At 35.1% G+C, this 22,080-nt stretch overlaps 1 protein-coding gene across 16 annotated transcripts in view; it reads right to left on the reverse strand.

The window, feature by feature from the left end:
* Positions 1–22,080, reverse strand: part of Slc4a10 (solute carrier family 4 member 10) — a 458,674-nt gene that overhangs the window by 58,580 nt on the left and 378,014 nt on the right. For all 16 annotated transcript variants that reach the window (XM_085834843.1, XM_085834838.1, XM_085834841.1 and 13 more), the window contains 5 exons: positions 17,312–17,469; positions 14,415–14,502; positions 10,172–10,318; positions 3,651–3,751; positions 316–490 (listed from right to left, as the gene is read on the reverse strand). In XM_085834843.1, coding sequence (XP_085690969.1) covers positions 316–490; positions 3,651–3,751; positions 10,172–10,318; positions 14,415–14,502; positions 17,312–17,469 — 669 coding nt within the window. The remainder of the gene's footprint in view (positions 1–315; positions 491–3,650; positions 3,752–10,171; positions 10,319–14,414; positions 14,503–17,311; positions 17,470–22,080) is intronic.

Genomic DNA, 22,080 nt, shown 5'->3' on the forward strand with positions numbered 1-22,080 from the left:
ATATTTTCAGAATCAGTGCCTGAACAGAAGTATGACTCAGATTTTTGAAAAATGGACTCAACCTAAAACTGACCTAGAAATGTAGGTCGAGGGGCACAGCATCAGGCCATATCCATGCACAACACTCAAAATTAGTATTTGGAAGATGTTCTGTTCTCAGATATTCAGCTTCACTAACCATCCAGGAAGTTCATAGAAAGTTAATCTTCTGGACAATGGATCAAATCTCCCCAGAAACCCAAAACCCAAGATTCACTAACATAACTACAAATCTTAGAAGACAGATTAAGGTCCAAAGTAAAGAATGATACATACTATACGACCTTCAGTTGCTTCTCCCAACAGTCCTCCAAATGTGATGACAGGAGACATACATGCACAGTAGAGAAACAGGAACGATGCTAAGCACTGCAGGCTGAAAGCATCCCTGAAGTCACTCCAGAAGAATGGAGCCTTTCTTTTGATATCTAATATAAGTCCCCCAAAAATCCTAAGACACGGGGTAGGGGTGGGGGACACAAGAGTGAAACCCAAAGATAAAAAGCTTGTCAGTTAGAATGTTCATTTGCCCTGTCGCCCGGTCACAGTAACATTTTCCATCAGCAGAGATGAGACCCACATTAGACTACCACATTTCCTTATGTGGCCTACAGGACCAGCTTTGCATTACTAACCTACCCTACATGGTGTTCCTATGACCAAAAAAAAAAAAAAAAAAAAAAAAAATCATGAGGCTTTCTCAAGCATTTATCTGGGATTTATCAATCAAATTTCAAATAATGAGAGATTCCAATCTGTGCCATTCCTTTACTAACAATAAACATGGGCCTTCACTGTCAACCTTGGAAGTGTTTATTGTTGTTTTTTTCCTGTTTTATTTTTTAATATTTTGCACTTAATTAAACATAGCAGAAAATGAGAGACAAAGAGACAACTGGTCTTTGTGAATGATACTCTTAAACATCATCCTAAAGAAAATAAAACTGTGTTTAGCCCTAACTCAAGTCACCTAGTCCCTCTACCAATAAAAAGGACCTTGTAAGAAGACAACTAAATGAACATGTGAATACCAACATTCAATAGAGACAAATAGACTGAGGTTGATTTTAGTTTCAAGAAACTAAAGAGGTAACATAAAATAATCAAACTAGGTAAATATTATTTTAATCTACTACATTGACACATATTCTAATGTCTATCAATTCCATGATAATGATGGATTTTCCTGGAAATAATTCACTTACTCCAAATATGACAAAAGGAAAACACCCTGAAACACTTCAGAGGGCTTTGTATTTGGGTCAGGAGTTTTAGATTGTAAATTGATGCTTAAGATCTAAGTACTTAATGTTCTTTAACATATTAGGAATGAAAACACTAATAAGTAGGTTTTCTCATTATTTGAATATTTGATGACAACATTCATAGTTAATTTTTGCTATGGAAAGTTTATTTCATTCCATGGAATAAAGATGTGATCTTAAAATAAGACTACAATATGGTTTCTACACAAATGTTAATGATTAAAAAATATTTTAAAAGCTGGACAGGGTGGCACATGCCAATAAGCCCAGCACTCCAGAGGCAGGAGGTAGAACTGTGAGTCTGCGGCCAATCTTAAATATACAAAAAAAAAATGCATCAAAAAAAAAAAGTGATAAAGCAAAAACTGTAAGGTTTCTAAATGCTGATTCTACAATGAATGTTCTTGGATCATAAAAATTAAACTTTTGTTATTTTGTGAAAAGAGTGTTCATTTTTAACATTATCTCAAAAATGATTGTTTTCTTAAGAATCAAGTTCTATTTGACTGCGAAATTATGCTCAGAATAACTGTGTTTTTTTCCCTCTATTTATTTTCTGTGTGTATGCTTGTGGGGCTGTTCAGAGGATAATGTGAGAGATTCAGTTCTCTCCTTCAGGCACGTGGGTTCTAGGGATAACTCAGATGACCAGGCTTGGCACTGAGTCATCTCACTAGCCCTTAATTCTGTTGATCAGATAGAGACATAATAGTTGTTTATTAGTAACTACCTAATGGTATATGAGTGTAAAATCACTGTTTGCCTAGTGATGTCTTCAAGTAGAAATGACTGAGAATAAAATTCTAATACAAAGAGACACTTGGAACTCAGTAATGCTTCCAGAGGGCACGTGAGATGCACACATATACAAACTGCACATAAGGTCTCTCTAACTGCCTTTGGCAAAACATATGTGTGTAAATGCTGCATAGTTTCTAATTCTGAATAATATGTTACCTTGTCAAAGTCAAAGTAGGTTTATTCCACCGAGCTAAGCACTCATTTATGATTTATATTCTACCTATTTCTAAAAATAATTTGAGATAGTTATGAACTATTAATTAGTAATTAATATTTATAGTGTTGACAGTATTTCATTAGCCCACTGCTGTGTAAGTCATCACTTATTCGAGCACACATCAGTTTGAATAGTTGTTAGATAGCTGTGTAATCAATGTGCTTTTATCGGTAAAGATCTAAATCCAGAAGTGGGAGTTCATTACAGAAGAACAGTGCAAGAGCAGCCCAGATGTACACCAGCAATTCCAGGAGAGCAGATGAGTAATGGAAACTTCAAGTCATGTCAGCCACAGAGTCTGTGGAAGAACTCTGGAGAAGCGAAGATACCGGATATTGGTGACCTGGGAGGATTTAGGAAGCAGTAAGGAAAAGTGAACTCGAAAAAAAAATCTAAGCTATGTGGCATGTTACACCTAAGAGGAAAAGAAAAAAGTATATACCATCAAAAATAAAAAAGGACAGTAATTGAAAGTATGAAAACAAACAGAATGAGTATATAGCTTCCAGGAAAGGGGAAAGGAGACACTTGAACCATCTAAAAACCAGTATGAAGCCAAGGAAGATGTTAAGGACATTTCTTCAGAGACAAACAGCCATAAAGGGAAGCACAGGAGAATAGAAATGCAGGGTTGTCAGGAACTGGGATGTCAGCAGTGGGCACACTGCACGCAGCACAGAAAATTGCTCAAGGGAGGGCCACCAATCCTACAAAGCCTTGGCAATTGTCTTTAATTATAGGGAGGCTGTCCACACCAGCTCCCTGAAGAGACATCCACCCAAGAGTTCTGATTTTCTCCTCACACATTGCTTGCAGAAAGACAAGCTGTCAAAAACCCATAAAAACATTTTATGAAATAAATTGAAGCTTTCATCTCTTCAAAGGTGTATGATTAGAAAAATAAATCATATAGCTCTTTCAAATCACAGGCATAATAATAAAAAATACCATTATATACATCATACTAGCATCTAATGAGGTAAGGTCTACAGGACTTAATTCTTGGTATTTAGTTTTATTTCCATCTTGAACTTAAAGCTTTCAACAAGCTATTTTGGAAGCATCAAATGACAGTTTTCCTATTCATTCTAAGACTCTGTGAATGTATTTTACGCTTCATAAAATGAAAGACTAGAATAAGATGGAATGGTGTAGCCACTGTTCTGTTTTAACAGAAGTGACAATCATTATTCGCTTCAGAGAAATCAAATTAATTGGCATTTCACTCTCAAAGAGTAGATATGAAATGTATAAAAAATTAGACCTTGAAACAACAATTCCTGACAGATAAGACAGCATTGAAGTCCCCCAACATGGCTGCCGCTAACCTCCCAGTTCGCTGGAGTTCAGGTCCGCTGTGTCCTCCATGTGGCTCAGCTTCGCCATGAGCTGCTGTTCCATTTGGTACAGCAGGAATCTTCCTCTTCTCCTGCAGGAAATTTTATTGATATATTGACTATATTTTGTTGCAATGTTGGGCATTAATTACAAAAATAACATTTTCCCCTTTGAAGCCATATGTAGAATGGCTAAGATCACAGGTTCTGTGCTTAGTGGCTGTTTAACCTTTGAAAATGCATCCAATCTGCTAAGGCTCTCATTCTTCCTGCATCACTGGGGATGAGAACAGTCCCTATTTTATAGTGTGGACGAGTGATGGGCATTTTTAAGTGTTACACCTCACAGGTTTTGGGTGCCCTATTTTGTGCCACACATTGATAAAGACGCAATAGTTTCAAAGGTAAGCAGGAAATGTCAGTGTTCTAGGGATGGGATACACACAGCTCACTAGAAAGGTGCTTATCTATTGTGTCCTGGCCTGAATTAAATTCCTACCAGAAAAGAAAGAAGAGAAAAAAGTTCTCTACCATTTCACTCTTTTTAGGTATTGTTACCTCTATTCCTCTAAATCATGTCTTTCTAGAAAGGGATAACTGATGCTCTAAATCTCCATGCCTCACAGACACAAAAGGAAGTCTCTGCTTGAACCAATTGCAAATTAACTGAGGTTTGTGTGAATGTCATTTTCCTCCGGTTTATTCCACTTATTTTTGCTAGTGACAGAGATACCAGAAAAAAAAATAAATAAGAAAGTCCTCCCTAAAATTCCTTCTCTGGTCATCTTAGATTTTATCAGTGTATTTAAAAGAGTGATAAGGAGCCTTTAAAAATACAGTAAAACTCGATTGTCATTCCAAACTAGAATAACTGTGAAGCACAGATTGATAAATTAGTTTATCTAATATACAATAGGACATTTAGATAGACTGCTACGCGTTTCACACATGACAAAATAACTTTTGTATTAAGCACAACGTAGGAAAGTTCATGAGTTAGTATTTCTACAATTCCTACAGATATATGGAAAGATGAACTAGATTAAGGTTAAAGGATAATAGAGAAGATATATTTCAACTGATGAAGGGCTTATTTTCACAGGTAAATATAAGATATTTAAGAGTAAACATAAAAGATTTAAGAGTGGCCATCATTACTTAATTCCAGTCACCTAGGGAAACGTCATCATAGCTTCTATAGCTCTCAGAAAACAAGTGATAATATTTGGTCTTCTGTGGAAATAATCTCCTTTGGATAATTTAACTTCTGTTTCATATATTTAAAAAGTTGGGAAGACAGGGTATCAAATGAGGGATGGGGCATCTCATTACAACTCTGACCTATAATTGTTCCTGTCTGAAAGAATTATTGGAATGGAAATGGAGATGACCCTGAGGAAAAGAAGGTCCAGTGACAGGCCCAAAGTGGGATCCAGCTCAAGGGGAGGTCCCAAGGCCTGACACTATCACTGAGGCTATGGAATGCACACAAAAAGGGACCTAGCAGGACCACACTCCAGAAAACCCAACAAAGAGCTGAAAGAGTCAGATGCAGATATTTGCACACAACCATTGGACAGAAGCAGCTGACCCCTGTTGTTGAATTAGGGAAGACTGAAAGAAGCTGGGGAGAAGGGCAACCCTGTAAGAGGACCAGCACTCACATTTAATCTGGACTCCTGAAGTCTCTCAAACACTGGACCACCAAACAGGTAGCATAGACCAGCTAATAGGTGGCCCCCAACATACATACAGTAGAGGACTTCCGGGTCTCTGTTCATTCAGAGATGATGTACCTAACCCTCAAGAGACTAGAGGTCCCAGGGAGTTTCAAGGTCAGGTGGGGGTTGGGGGGTGGGGACATCCATGTGGAGACAGGGGGATGGGGAGGAGGTATGGGATTTGGAACAATCGGAAGGTGGACTGGAGGGGGGTAATAAAATATGGAGTGTAAATAAATAAATAAATTTAAAAAAAACCAAAAAATACAAAGTTGTATGTTGATAAAATAGATGATAAATAATTAAGATATTAACCATTCCAAAGCACATGTTTACTCAAGGAGTAGAAAAGCATTGAAAATATAATGCTTATAAAAATCAATAAATATTCTGAAGAAATAGAATCTATTTTAAGTTCTGAAACAAACACATGTATTTTGAATGTTTTTATGTGTGAAAGACCCTTAAAGTACACCAGTAGATAAATTAGGCTTATAGAGCATATATTCTCATAGGAATTACAGAAAAAAAATAAATTTAAGTATTTAATTTTACAGTAGATTAGAAAAATGAGATTATAGAAAAAGAGAAAACTTTCATCCAGGGCACAAGGTGTCTGAAGGTGACTGTGAGGCGAGGAAGGAGCAGCAATTATGAAGTGAATTTTCAAGCAGGCTCTGTGGAAAAGGGCCATGTAGGAAAAGTTGATGGAGGTGTGAGAACCAGGCATGCTAAATAACCTGAGGACAACAAGGTTAGAGGACCAGCCAGTGCCATAGTCTTAAGGAGCAGAATGGTTGGCAGGTCTGAATGACACTAGGACAAAAGAAAGCAGAAGAGATGCATTCACAGAAAAAGAGGAGGCATGGAAAGATTTAAGTAGCCACTATATCTCTCTGGCTTTTTTTTTCTCCATCAAATGAGAAATATTTACAAAGGCTTGAGGACAGAAATATAATGACAGAACTTGGAATTAGTTTGACTATGAGATTGACAGGTTCTACAGCATAGAATGAAGCAATGAGTTAAGCTATTTCAGAAACTCAGGCAAAAGGTGACAGAAAATTGAATCAGTATGCTCACGGTGAGAAATAGTATAATTATGGATAAAGACAGAAGGCCAAGCCATCAGAATTCTCTGGAGGAGTAGATATAAGGTATAAGATGAAATAATGGATTGTTTGGGTCCAATCAATTATAAGAATTATTTAACTATTAACTAAGATGGGAAGATACAAATTCAATTGATTTTGAGGGAAATTCAGAAATTCTTTTATACTACTAGAAATATATGTTGTTTAGCTTAAAATTATAATTTCAAGAAAAGAGATATAAAGTAATGAGACTATATTCAATCTGGCTTAAACTATCAAGTATTCAAGTATACACATAGCATAGGCAGATGAATAACATGAGTTCAATATAGGAAATGAATTTGGAAAAAGGTTTAATGTTCTAAGATTGAATGGTATTACTAAAATCATAAGTATAGATAGAGGAAAATATGAATACAGAGAATACGGTTATGTTCTAAATGTTAGTCTTAACATAAAGAAATCTGAGAGAAGAGGAAGAATGAGCAAAGAGGACTGATAAAACTGACCTATGAGACTCTAGATACACCAGAAGACTGTGCTGTTTAGGAACAAAGCAAAGAGAATACATTTAGGATAATGACATTATCAATTCTATCAAATGTTACTAAGTATGTGCTAAGTGCAATATAGACCAGTAAGTTATCACGGTTTTATCATTGTGGAAGGCACTGGAGGCAATAATTGGTTTACTGAAGTAAAGAATGATACCAACAGGTATAGGTATTATAGAGAAGTACAGGGAAGGTAGTAGAGATATATAGTACAGAGAACTCCTTTATAACATTCTATTGCACATGAAAGCAAAAACGTGAAACTGACTGACAATAGTAATGATATCAAAGGAGGTATCTGTAAAAATTTATGACTTAACAGTATTTGATTACAGTGATACAACACAGAAGGGAGGACTGATATAATGATAAGAGAGGGCGTTTAGCAGAGCGAAGCATGGAGCTGGGATCTGGTGTGCAACTGGAATGCTTACTGTCATCACTAGCAATGTAGGCAAGACTGGTCTTCAGGTTTTTTTTTTTATGAAAGGGAGAAACAGTAAACATGTAGCAGCAAGGGTCACAACGGTTATGCTGAGATGCTGAGAGAGCACAAGGGTGAAAAGAAAATGGCTGGACTTGGGAAGGATGTGATGGTGAACGTGGAACATTAGGGGTTCAGTTGGGTTATGTGGTCATTAAATGATGGGAAGCTAGTCAATAAAGCCACTCTCTTCCTTTCTGCTTTAGCAAAGACAGTGTGCCAAACAACAAAAAGAAGGATGCTTATAGAGCTGTGATTTTGACAACCAAGCACAGTACATGAAAGCAAAGAAGAGGAAGACACATGTAAGACAGTGATTGCAATGACCTACATAAGAACTTAAAGGAGAATTTCAGGTACATTGCTTGAGATGAAAGGTTGTTCTTTCTTTTTTTTCCTGAAAAGTAAATGTACTAAAAATGATGTCATCTGTACATTTGAAAAAGAATAAAAACCACAAAAATATTTGACGAGGGTAATATTATTTAATGAGGGTGAATTCAAGGTGCTTAGCATACACTAATTCATTTTGGTATATTAATAAAAGAAAACATAGCTCATTTTATCTAGAATTTAAGTAGAGCATGGAGTTTTAAAATATTAACATTATAATGAAGTATGGAGTATATATTTAAATTCATACTCACTGTATAATATCTTGTTATCTAATATAATAGTTTTTAATCACGTGTCCATACAAATTTAAGTTAATTAAAATAAAAAATAAGGTAGGTGGTGGTGGCTCACGCCTTTAATCCTAGCACTTGGGAGGCAGAGGCAGGCAGATTTCTGAGTTTGAGGCCAGCCTGGTCTACAGAGTGAGTTCCAGAACAGCCAGGGCTACACAGAGAAACCCTGTCTCAAAAAACCAACCAACCAACCAACTAACTAACTAACTAACTAAATAAATAAATAAATAAATAAATAAATAAATAAATAAATAACTAAATAAATAAATAAATAAATAAATAAATAAATAAATAAAAAAAATAAATTTGTTAATTGCAGTAACCACATTACTAGTATTTAACAGTAGTTTGGTGATTAGAGACCATCACTATAGTATGCTTCCTTTACTGGACAAATTCTGTCGAGCATTTCTGAAACAAAGCATCAATACTGGGAGAATAAAGTATTAATTCATGGTCAGGAAAATACACAATGTAAGAACCTAGATAATATAATTCCTAATTCAATGTTCTTTGTATTATCATCTCCTAATACCTGGAATCTGCTAATTCTTATTATCTCTTAAGAAATAAAAAATAAAATTTCCCTCATTCACCTTGCCACAAAACCACCGTTCTTCAAAACCAGACTACGTTAAAAATAATTTAATGTTTGAGGGATTACAAACTCTTATTCTCACTATCTTAATATGTTCACTAAATTTATCCAAATGCCATTAATAATAAACGTATTCATACTACCTTAGAAAGCATCATGTTGCCATTTCTAATATCATTAGTGCAGACATGTTTTAGTAGAGAAATGAAAAAGCTCTCTCTATGCCACAGCCTTTTGTTTTTTCTTTTAGATTTATTTTTTATTAGATGTTTTCTTCATTTACATTTCAAATGTTATCCCCTTTCCTAGTTTCCTCTCCGAAAATCCCCTATACCCTGCCCCTTCACCCTGCTCCCCCATCCACCCACTCCTTTCTTTAGTAGTAGAGGAATTTAAGTTATATGGTTTCAGCAACACATCTACAAACTGGTAACTGTTAAGAAAGTAAATAGATTTCAATAATGGTAAAAAGACTTCAAAATAAAAACACAGGCCTGAAATATTAATATTATACTTTTAAGCTGACAGAGGAGTTGGCATGACCTTTTTTTTTTTTTTTTCATACTCATGGTTTATAATACACTTGCCAGTTTGCCCACTTCTAACAGACCTGAAAATCAAAGTACAGGATTGGGTCATTGGGCCCTCCTCTCACTTCAGTCAAAACATCAGAATGAGATATGGCTGGACTTTGCAGAAACATGGCCCAAAGGCACCAACTGGACGAATGTGGGCAGGAGATTCCAGAGGAACCAACCGAGAGGTAATATGAAGAGAATTGCAGACATTGGGCTACCATTTTCAACAGTCACGACAGAGATAAGAAAATGCCCTAAGCATTAACAAATCTCTTTATTCTTTCTATCTGTAATTAGGATAAGTAAAATATGTATTTCATTTCCATTTGCAGAATTTTTACAAAAATATATACCATGCATGACAGGATATAAGTATAAAGATCACAATGAAAAACTTTTATCAGTTTTCACTGTGATTAGCAGTAATAGGGAGTTTTTACAAAACACAATTAATCCTCCTTTGAGCTTTCCCAAATCCCTGTTAACTTTTAGAACATTGAAAATAATGGGATTTATCTCAGGTCATATTTTATGCTGTTATGAAATTTAATATCTTTTCTGTTGGTCCTGAAATATTTCAGGCGAATGAAACGTATTTAATGGCTCATGATCTAAATGCCAAATTTCTCACTACATTAGGTTGTATCAAGAACATTTTCTAAATTAATGTTTTTGCTTTACTGAAATAAATTAAATCATTTGATACTTTATGGTACATTGCCTTATTTTAGGGGCATGAATTTAAAGAAAAACAAACTGTAAGAATTGTCAAGAGTGTTTTCAAACATACCCACCTGGGAAGGGACATTTTTGGGAGGTTCTATTCGTATGCTTGGATCCCATTCTCCAGGAGGAAGAACGGTAACCTGATCCAGAAACTCATCAATTCCTGATACCAGGTCATTGCGGTCTTTAGCTTTGTAAGCAACATCATGAAACACCTATGGAAGAAAAGGCAGTGGCATACTTTTAATAAGCTATCAAAAAGATTGGTAGAGTTAAAATATAAAACCAGCCATTCCACCAAAAGCAATATACAGATTCAATGCAATCTCCATCAAAACTACAACACAATCCTTCACAGACCTTGAAAGGAAAGATTTCAGCTTCATATAGGAAATATAAAAACCCAGATAGCCTAACTAATCCTGACTAATCAAAGAACTGTAGGAGGTATCATCATCCATCCTGATTTCAAGTTGTTCTACAAAGCCATCACAATAAAAACAACATGGCACTGGCACATAAACAGACATGTTGATCAATGGAATCAAATTGAAGATGCAGACATAAATCCACACATATGTGGACATGTGGTGTGTGTGTGTGTGTTTGTGTGTGTGTGTGTATAGCATATATGTGTGTGTGTGTGTGCACTAAAAATACACGTTGGGGGGGATAGCATCTTCACCAATGGTGCTGGTCAAACTATACTGCTACATGTAGAAGAATCCAAATAGATACATAATTATCACTGTGCACTCAACTCCAAATGGATCACAGACCTCGACATAAAACAAGATACACTGAACCTGATGGAAGAAAAAGCCTTGAACTTGTCACACAGGAAAAGACAAAAACACCATTAGCACAAACACTAAGACAGAAGTTTTAAATGGGACTTCATGAAACTGAAAAGCTTCTATATGACAAAGGATACTGTCAACCAGACAAAGTGGCAGACCACAGAATTGGAAAAGATTTTCACCAACTGCATATCTGATAGGGACCATGGAAATTAGTGTGGTGGTTTCTTGGGAAGACAGAAATCTATCTACCTGGAGATCTAGTTGACGCACTCTTGGTCATATATATATACACATATATGAAGGTGAGCTAAATGAAATCACCAGTAAGGCAGAGCTCCCCAACTGAGCATCTCTTATCACAAACTGAAGCTTCCAGTCCTGGGATTGAGTTACATCTAGTTGATTTGCTGGTCAAAGGGAGTCCTATGGGAATCCCCAAATAACCCAGACTTTTGCTAACACTTTTTTTTTTCTCCACAAACTGATGTAAAGACTCCATTGCTGCTATCTAGAAATGATAAAAATGTTTCACACAAGATACCTCAACAAGACCTGAAGAAGAACACCAATAGACAGCTAACATGGATGGAATATCTTACATCTTACAGGATCCCACCCATAGACAAATAAACATGGCAACCAACAAATTCAGGAAATAGGAGAAAATTTCCCCCCTAGGCTTGAGTCCACTAATAGGTTATCCAATACTAAGAGATCAGCCCTGAATCACATACACACAAGCAACCCTAGATGGACTCAGCAGGCTGATGCCACAGACTTGGGTATTTATACATATGTAACCATAACAACTAGGGAAGAAGAGGCCACAAGTTTGATAGAAAGAGGAGTTGGAGAGAGAAAAAGGAATTGGAGTAAGTGATGTAATTGCAGTTTAATTTTCCTTAATTAACTATTAGCAACTCTCTTGAAATCTTTCTTGATGTGATCTCATCACACGATTCTATGTCCTGCCTTCAACAGAAAAGAAAAAGTCACTTTACCCAGAGCTGCCAATTACCTATTGCTTTAAAGAACTCCAAAGATGCATCCCACAATCTACTTGGTTTTAAATTATGAACAGATTTACTATTGCTTTTCCATCACCAATTTCCCCAGTCACTCATGTCCTTTAAACTCTTCTCTGTGAGCTAACCTGGCATTATTACTCCAATTTCACAGGCTCCCTCCCAAGCAAGAGATGCTTCAATATTCTCCCAGAACTTGCCCTTACGAGTTTTGTCATCATCACTATTTGCAAGAACTAATTATTAATTTCACAATTAGTTGTTTAATGTCTATTTTACCTGTTAAAATGAGCTCTGAACAATTCTTAAATAAATGTATGCCAAATAGTTTAGATGTAAGGAATATGGGAAAGAACAAACCCAATAAAACACACACCTTTGCGAAGCTCATACTCTAGTTGACGGGAGAGAAGAAAAACATAAGCGGCTATACATTTGGTGGACAATATAACGCACTATAGACAAGGCAGGTCACGAAAGTGAAGCGATGCTGCTTTTAACACAATAATTAAGGAGTCTTCGGTGATTTTTTTTTAGCCAAGACCTCATGAATCCAAGCCTTACTACTTTCAAGAACAAAACCATTCCAGACTAAAGGACCTGAAAGTGTAGATCATGAATGCCATGTTTGAAAAACATCAAGGGGAAAATTCCTGGGATGTAAGAAGGAAACGATAGCTGGGGAAAAGGAACGGCATCAAAGAACTCGGTAGACTGTAAACACTGACTGAAAATGAGATAGGAGGTCCTTTGAGAGTTTTGAGCAGAAGAGGGATTTCTTTAACCATTGTATTATTAGCAAAATGAAACAAAGCAAAGGCAGAGAGATGCAATGGTGGGGACCATATGATAACAGCAAAAGCTAGATGATGGGAGAAACACAGAGACACGGCCGTGTGGAGGAATGTGCGTGTGAAATAAGGAGGAAGAGTTGAGGGTGACTTTGGGCTCCACTCAAATACTTCCACTAGTTTCCCAAGTCGGTCTAAGGTCTTGGTGATGTCCCAGATCCCTCAACAGCTGGACCATTGCCTCTGGCATCATTCCTCCCAAGTGGTTTGGTTCTAAATGTTCCGAGTGATCTAGGAATGCTCCTATCTCAAACCTTTTTCCTTGCTCATTGTTGGATCAAAAGTCCCCTCTTTAACTTAGAAAGCTACTCACACCACCTCTGTCTCCCTCCACTGCTTTTGGGATTTCTTCTGTAACACTTATTCCCTCTGCCTTCCAATAATTGGGGTTAATGAAAGAAAAAGTTTTTGTCTGTATTTTTATCTACCATAACTGCTGATATGTAATTCACATCTAATAAATACTTGAATAAATTAGCAATCCTCCATCTCCTCCCTCCAACCCTTTCCATGTGCTTCCTCTCAAATTCAAGGTCTCTTTATAAATATTATTGTTGTTACATGCATTTAATGAGTAAAGTTATTAATATAACGTGCTGAGCTCATGTAGTGTAGCTTGTATGTATATTTTCAGGGATGACCATTGGGCATTGGATAGCCAAGGTCAGCTCTGAGGAAGGCTCTGCCTTTCTCTGTGTGTGTCTCTATGTGAGTCTCTCTGTCTCCCCTCCTTCTCTCTGTCTATCTCTCTGTGTGTCTATCTGTCTCTTTCTGTTTCTCATTGTCTCTGTCTCTCTCTGTCCTTGTATCTCTCTCACGTTCCCCCCTCCTTCCCACACATCTCTCTCAGCAGCCCTTAGCTGCCCGTAGTTCTTTGTCAAGGGATACAGGGATAGCATACCTGAGATCACTCTCATGATAACATATTTATTGGTGTTGTTCTTGTTCACATTTTGTTTAATCAGCACACACTGTTAAGGGTGTCATGGGTTCTGAATTTTAAGATCTTACAATTTTAGAATTATATCTCTTTGAGATGCTAGTGACAGGTTTTTATAATCCAAAACATATCTCTGTGTTTTTTTTTTACAAAGAAATATATTTATATAATAGAGATCAGTAACCCCTTAAAATTCATCTACATCTCCACTCATAGACTAAAGATTCCAAGGTTAGGGACATCTGTGTGTGTGTGTGTGTGTGTGTGTGTGTGTGTGTGTGTGTGTGTGTATCAGGCAACTAAAGAGGGCTTGCAGACTTGGCCCAGCTTTTTGGTGCTATGTATTCTATACATTCAACTACTATTTTTGTTTAGATAGCAAAGTAGTTATGCCATAAACAAATCTTCAGTGCTATTAACATATAAGCAATACTTATAATGTTGGCATATGACTGTAGACAAATAACTATTTAATAAATGCATAACAGTTTTTACATATAATGTCTCAAAAATTATTATTCCTGGTTTTAATTTATATGGACAAATTTTTCTCAAGTAAAGTTGGTAGTGAAAACTTGGAAAAATGGGATTCGATACACGGAAATCTGATTCTCAGAAACTGTTATGAACTAGACCTCCAAATTTAGGTGTATCTTATGAGGAAACCATTCTTTAGGAACATGAACAAATACCTCATCAGTCATTAAGGTTGCAATCGATCTGCCAATCTCATGGTACTGTTGACCTTTTCCCAGGGGCCCCAGGAGGATGAACAGAAATCTGTAATTAAGAAGAAAAATATTCAAGGTAGAAATGTAACAATAACTCCCTTAGAATGCAATCCCTCCTCTCAAAGGAATTAGTCAAAACAAGGATTTTAATATTAAACTTCTTTACAGTTCATTATGATTTTGAAATTTTTTACGATTGAGACGTCAGTACAATATCCTAAAACAATGGGAATGCTGTTTGTTTGTTTGTTTGTTTTTTTACACTAGGATTTCTGGTTTTAGCTCTCTATATAGCCTATGTTGTAACCAAGAATTTTAAAGACTATAAGTCCTTAAAAGGGAATCAGAGAAAAAAATTAAATCTCTCTGAATAGGAAGCAGAAAAGTTGACCAGTTCATAAAAAGAAGACCAAGAGGAAGAGAGGCAACATAGCATTCTACATTAAGAGAGAACATATTATTAACATCTAGTAACTGCATACACATTTTTATTGAACATAAAAACTGCTAGGACTTAAAAAATTAGCTAGGCAGAAGAAAAAAGTATAAAAATAAGTTAGGCATGATAAGAATGTATGAAAACTAAAGTGTTCCATTTATGTTGCCATAGTGTTTTGGTGGTATTCATTTATCAAATGGTTTATGTTACTAAGTATAACTCTATCTGGTACAGTTTGTAGTTAGTATAATTCTATGCTTTCTTTATCTGTAAATGTTAGTGATTATATATGTTTCATATGAAGTATCAATATACAACCTTAGAGGTGATATATGACATTAATTTTCTATCAGTTATAATTGAACCCATCAAATTCTGCTCTCAATGTGTATGTGTGTATGTCTGTGTCTGTGCATGTCTGCCTGTGTACATGTGCATATTTGTGCATGTGTGCCTTGTGTGTGCATATGAGTGTGTGTTTATGTGTTTGTCTGAGTGATTATGTCCATGTTTGGGGTGTATGTGCATGTGTGTGTTTCTGTGTGTGTGGTATATATATATATGTGTGTGTGTGTGTGTGTGTGTGTGTGTGTGTGTGTGTACATGTGTTCACATGTGTGTGTGCATATGTGTAATATATAAAAAACAAGAATAATGGTGTGGTGTCAGAGGTTTTATCAACTATAGTACTTCAGAAAAATTTCTAACCTGTGAATATCTTGGTATTTTTGAAGTTTCTACTGAATGCACTATTTATAAAGCCCTAAAACATATTTCCTGACATTTATTGTATGTTGCCTTTATAATTATGTCATGCCTTTTTACCTCCTAAGAAAGGATAATTGGGGTTCACAGGTGGTTTTCTTTATTCTTTCTAATCTTCATTCGTTTTTTCCTAAATAAATAACCTGGTCTTTTGAATCTCTCCCTACACAGTGGCTCTACAGTGCTCCAAATTTCTCTTCATTGTCTCTACTCATACTTTGCTGAATCAGTAAGAATGAGGTCACCTAAGCCTGAGACTTTTCAAAGTGAGGGTGTATGACCTTATTATGGCTATATTCTACTCCTGGGAATTTTCTTTTCTTCTCTTTGAAAAACCGAAACTATGAGCGTGATAAGTAGATCACATTTTCTTATATGTATCTAAACACCATTGTTAGTGGTGAGATGGGAGTATCCAACTGAATGAGAATTCTATATTACTACAGTGTCTCTGCAATTAGTAAACCTGACCCATGAAATCAGAATCTCAGATTTCTAGACACTCTTCACAGCCTGTAGTTTACATGTAGAAATATATAACCTTATTCACACAATTATATTCTTTTAGTATTCTTGGTTTTAATTAAAAGTTGGCATGTATATCAGTAACCTTCAAGTGGGATAAGTAGAAACTGACTTCTATAACCTTAATGGTAACTAAATTCCTCACTCAGACCAAGGCAGACAAGTGCTATAACTGAATGCCACTCTAGTCAACAGGGTCCAGACAGCATGAGGCTTCTCCTGCTTCTGCAATCCCTATTTCCTGGATAACTCATCTGCAACCAAATTGTGTTGTGGTATGTGTGTTATGTTTTGAGTTATAGTCAAAAGTTCAAAGAAGAAAACTATTTTCTAAAACCACTTGACAGAACAGCCACACTTCTCAACTATGTCAATGTCTTTTATCAAACAGGCTTTGCTGTCCTTAGACAAAGTCAGGTGTGCATATCAGGTGGAATGGCAGCAGGGGAGAAGGAAGGACAATTTCCAGATAAAGCAGTAAGAACATAACATGACAAAGTCAAATTCTATTTTTTTTCCTTTTCTCGGTTTTATTCACAAGCACCCTTATATCTCTAAAACATGAATCAATAATAACAGAACTCAGCTTGTATTACCATTTCCTACGTAGAAAAGAGTTCACATAAACAAATGAATCTTGACCTTTTAACCAGAATCAACCACTTTCATTGTATGACTGAGTATCAATGATTCTTCGGATCCTGGGAATTAAAGAACAACTGTCCTAGGGCTGCAGCATGAACCATTTGATCCCACATAAGCTATCCCCATGAACTGAAGGACTAATTAAACAAAGCCAAGCCCTAGAGACCATGATCCTCTTGGCTGGGACTACACATATATAAGGTCCTCTTTCTTGAACACATAGCTCAATATAATCTTTGAAAAAGCTTTAAAATTGATCTGTGCAGATGGGGAGCATGCCTAAAGTAAAATATGAATTTCTAGAAGGATGAGGAAGGATAGACTAATTTTAAAAGCATGCCCCATGCTTATAAACAAGAAACAGTAGGTTTATGGGTAATGCGCTCAATTCTAGTCAAGTATCTATCAGAAAATTATATTAAAATATCACTATTGCCTAAAATAAATAATTCTGTAAACATGAAAAATGCTTGAATACTTTTACCTGCTTGGGATTGGAACTTCAGCCAGTCCTTGGAGCAAGACAGCTGGAGACAACCTGACAAAGGCAACCACAGTTCTGTCTAGGAACTCCAGTTCTCCTACCAAGATGTTTGAAGCTTCAGCACCCGGAGGAATCTTTTTCATAAAATGCAGATCAACCTGAGAGCATCACAAGTGAATATTTTAATCATAAAAATTATAATGTTAATAAATTTAATATTTTATAATAGATGAATTTTATAAATTTCAACAAATATTCAATATATGTCTATTTTAAAATAAATATATTTTTATTTATTTTATAATATGTCTTTAGCATTTGTTTTTATTTAATTGTATTATGTTATTCATATAGTATAGTTGGCCTGATAAATTCCTCAGGTTACATAACTCTCCATGTAACTGAGATATAACAGAATAGAGAAAAATAGGTTAAAAGCATTAGCAGATGCATAGGTGAATTTCTACTATGAAATGCCTGTGATTTAAATGAATGAATATAAAACAAAAAGTCCACTAAAAGGAGGAAATGCTGAGACTAAAGAGTGATGTCTGAAAACTCATGAAGAATAGTCTTTAAATACAAATCATTTTTACCCATGGAGCATCAATGAAAATGAAGCAGTGACTTTAAAGTAAAATTTGCATGGCCTATTTCTTGGTCTAGCTCATTTGAGTTACTTTTTATGGAACGCTGTTTTTAGGGGACTAGGAGTTTATCTGCCCTAGTAATTTTTTATGACATTATGTTAATTAAATCAGGCACAAGGATCAAAGTGGGAATAGGTGAGGGAGAGAGGGAGAGAGAGAGAGAGAGAGTTTCTGCTGTGTATCAATGAGGCTAAAAAGATATTTTGAGACCAGTTAATTCTTTTGAAGATACTCTTCCAAGAAGTTTAAAATTAATAAAAGGTTTAAATGTAGCTCTTATGGGCATAAGTAACATTATACAGACTGAGATGGTTATATTTAAGAATATACATACATATATGCGTGTAATAATGAAAAAGAAGATATAAATTTGAAAGGCAGCAAGATGGGGTATATGGGAGAGCTTGGAGGAGGGAAGGAAATGTGGGAAATGATATAATTATATTATAATCTCAAAGATAAAAGAATTTCTAAAATTAAGGCACTAGTACGGCTACTTAAAGGTATGTGTTAAACTCTATGTAAGATATGCCTGTTAATAAAGTAGTGCATGTAGCTGTATTTCATTAAAAAGCATTAAATATGGTATTTTATATAGCTGTAATAGTAGAACAGTTGCCTAGCATGTAGCCAGCTCGAGATACCACTTCTATTACTGAAAAACAATACAACTTAAAAAAATATAGCATCCCATAATAGTGTAGTCATATTTTTATCTTAAAGTAAAAAAATCCTTTATGAAATTAAATGTATGTAGATAAAATATTTCACAAATGTTATAAGCTACAAGCTGCATCATTTGTATTCTTCAGATATAAAAACATAAGTTCTTGAAGTATGTGTAATGATTATTACATGCCATGTATTTTCTCCGAGAATCTAACCTTTTATTTCATAGAAAAGCAAAGTTCATTTATGGCTTTTATTGTATACTTAAATCAGTAATGTTTACACTTTTGCTATAATTGCCTGTAAAAGATTCCAGGAAATGAATATAAGATTATGTTTTTATATTCTATTGGGATATTCATTGTTGTTGTAAATGTGCATGTGTGTGGCAAATGCACATGTTTGCATGCATGTAAGCGTATGCATGTGTGAATGCCAGATGTTAATGTCATATATCTGGCTTCACTCTTAAGCCGAGAGCTCACTGGTTCCTTTGGTCTACCTGTTCAGTTTGCTTCAGGGATTCACTGTCTCTGCTTCCTGAACATTAGGTTTACAGGGACTCTACCTGGACTGCCTGGCACTTATGTGGGTGCTAGGTATCTGAACACAACTCCTCGTATTTGAGCAGTCCATCTCACGATGAGAAATCCATAATAAGGTTTTACAACATTTTCTAAGCTCAAAAGAAATAATTTAATTAAACAGTAGAAAAATTATGACATAATATTAATATAATGGAACAAAATTTAAATTTAAATAGAGGCCTGTGAGATAGCTCAGGCATTTGCTGCTAAGTCTAAGACCTGAGTTTGAGCCCTATGACCCAAACGGTGTAAGAAGATAAGAGACCCCTGCATCCTACCCTCTAACCTTCACATACACACAATAGCATACAAATGTCCATAAACTCAAACACACACACACACGCCCGCACGCGTGCACATGCACACATAGGCACACACACACAGATGTAATAACATTTAATTTGAAAATAAAATCATATAATTTGTAATTAATATAAAATTTATTGGTAATTCTTGAAGTATAAATTCCATCTAGAATACTTTGTTCAACAGTTGTCAATCTTTGCTATTAAAATCTTTATCTCAGAAAAGCTTCAAAAACAGAATTAACTGTTTTAAATTAAAATTAGGTTGGATCAAGGATTGCATAGTATATAAAGAGTTTCATTTATATAAAAAACCCTGTGACCATTATCTATGATTTTTAAAGTACATTAAACCAAATATATAATTGATATCTATTACCTTAAAGAAGCTGTACAGAATCTGATTTGAAGATCAGCAAGTTTATCTTTTCCTTTTAATATACTAACTTATACTCATGTAACTGTGGTCAATAATCATTTTGCATTATTATATTATATTATTCTTGAATGAGATATGGATTTGAAAAGATGGTAGACTTTGTAATACATAATCACTTTCATATTGTCAGATTAAATTATACCTGGAGTAGTCTTATTCTTTATACTTACATTAGATCACAGTTTATAAAAAATCTCATTTAGCAATTTCTCCACTTTTTATTAAAACAGAAAATTACATTTAAGAGCAACAAATTTGATCTTGCACAAATGTATAGCTACTTAATAGATTACTTGAGGGTCTAGGTTATAATGTATTTTTAAGAAAATACTTTAATGGATTCAAACTCTTGCAGTGAAAATAGAGAAATCCTGGAAGTTTCTAGTGCTTTGTAGAGAACCTTGAAAGAGTCAAGATACATTTTGGGAGCTCTGGATTTATACCATATTTCTAGACTCTGTGGGCTCCACTGTTATGCCAAGAAGGGAAAGATGCCTGATTCTAGCTATTTGGAACTTAAAATGCTGGTGAAAATAGTTCATCTCTAGGCAACAAGATGAGAGAGAAGACCTCAGTAGAGCTGGAGCTGTCTGCCCAACATGAACACTTAACACTGAAAGAAAAGGACATGGAACTTTAAAGATAAAGTTCAAATCTTAAGGCTATTGATGAAAGCATGGCAATTAATAGAAGGTAGGCAAATGGTGTCCACCACTGGGATCTACCGCAGGTGGCATTTTTAAGTTCCACGGGATTCACTGTTTTTGTCTAAATAAGACAACTAAGATTTCTTACTCCTAATATGCTTCATGCACAGCAGAAAGATGTGAAAATACATAAGATGGTAGGGGATAATTATGGAACTCTTCTTTAGGACCATTTGAAATAAAAGAGTCTCTGTTGACATATAATAGTCATTTTTACGATATTAAAAAAACATAGTGTTTTGAAAAACAAATAGTATTTTGAAGCTCCTAATTTTTGAAGGAATAATTGAGCTATAATCTGATGTAATAGATTATGTTAGTTCCTTACTTAATTTAATAAACTGATGAGCCTAATAACTATATAGAGGAAAGTTGTGTAGACTGAAGGTTGATAGAACATAGGATTGAGTTACATAAAATGAAAAAGAGCTTTTTGATATCTCAATTTTTGACTGAGTTTTATTATCCATATAACAAGATTTAAAATATCAAAATGGACACAGTAATGTAGAGATTAGCTAAAGTTTAATAAACCCAACACCAAACTAAAACATTAGGTTAAAAACATCTTAACTTGCATACCTTGAAAATCTGGCAGTAAGAATTGTTTCCAAGGTGACGGACCACAGCAACTCTTTCCAAACTCTAATTCTCTGTTCTACCAGGTTATAAAACTATAAATGTTTCTTGTTTTGTTTCATTACTCTAAAACTAAGTACCTAGACTATTTTAAATTTTACAGTCCCTTCAAAAAACTCTATGTCAAGACCTGTTGAAGGTACTGAAGATCCAGTGGAAAGTAGCCCATTAAATCTGGTCTGGAATTTGTCTTGACACTACCATTCCCAACCTTAAATACAGTCATTTTTTTTTCTTGAGTAGCTATTTTATGCTCAGTTCTCTAACAGACCCTAATACCATTAAGTCTTTACAACAGAACAATAAATATTTATTATACTTGTTTTCGGCAATGATAATGCTACAGTTTAGAGAGATCCTCCAGAAACAGTAACAGATAGATGTTAGACATTTAGCATTCAAGTTTGCATGCTCTTTCTCAAAAGATATGTTCTTTCCAATGAACAATGCTATGGAGAAAATACAGAGGGATGCAGATGGCTGGCCCAAGCTTCTCCACTAAATGGCCCAGAAAATGAAATGCAACAATGAAGGAAAGAATTGAAAGATAGAAATTTTATTTTTTACATTTATGTAGTTCTAATTGTTTGGGGCCTAGGGATGATACCACTGTCTTTAACTGGCAATCTTTATTTCTCTTTAATGATGATCAATTAATTTTGAAGGCCATGAAGATAGGTCAACAAAAACATCAAAATGAAATGGAAATATAGAATTCAATGTATAAGAGGTTTTTAGTTTAAAGTTAATTTATTTAAATAATGATCTACATA

Source organism: Mus caroli, unplaced genomic scaffold, assembly GCF_978045245.1.
Source record: "Mus caroli unplaced genomic scaffold, Mus_caroli_1 scaffold_2, whole genome shotgun sequence".
In the NCBI taxonomy this organism is placed as follows: domain Eukaryota; kingdom Metazoa; phylum Chordata; class Mammalia; order Rodentia; family Muridae; genus Mus; species Mus caroli.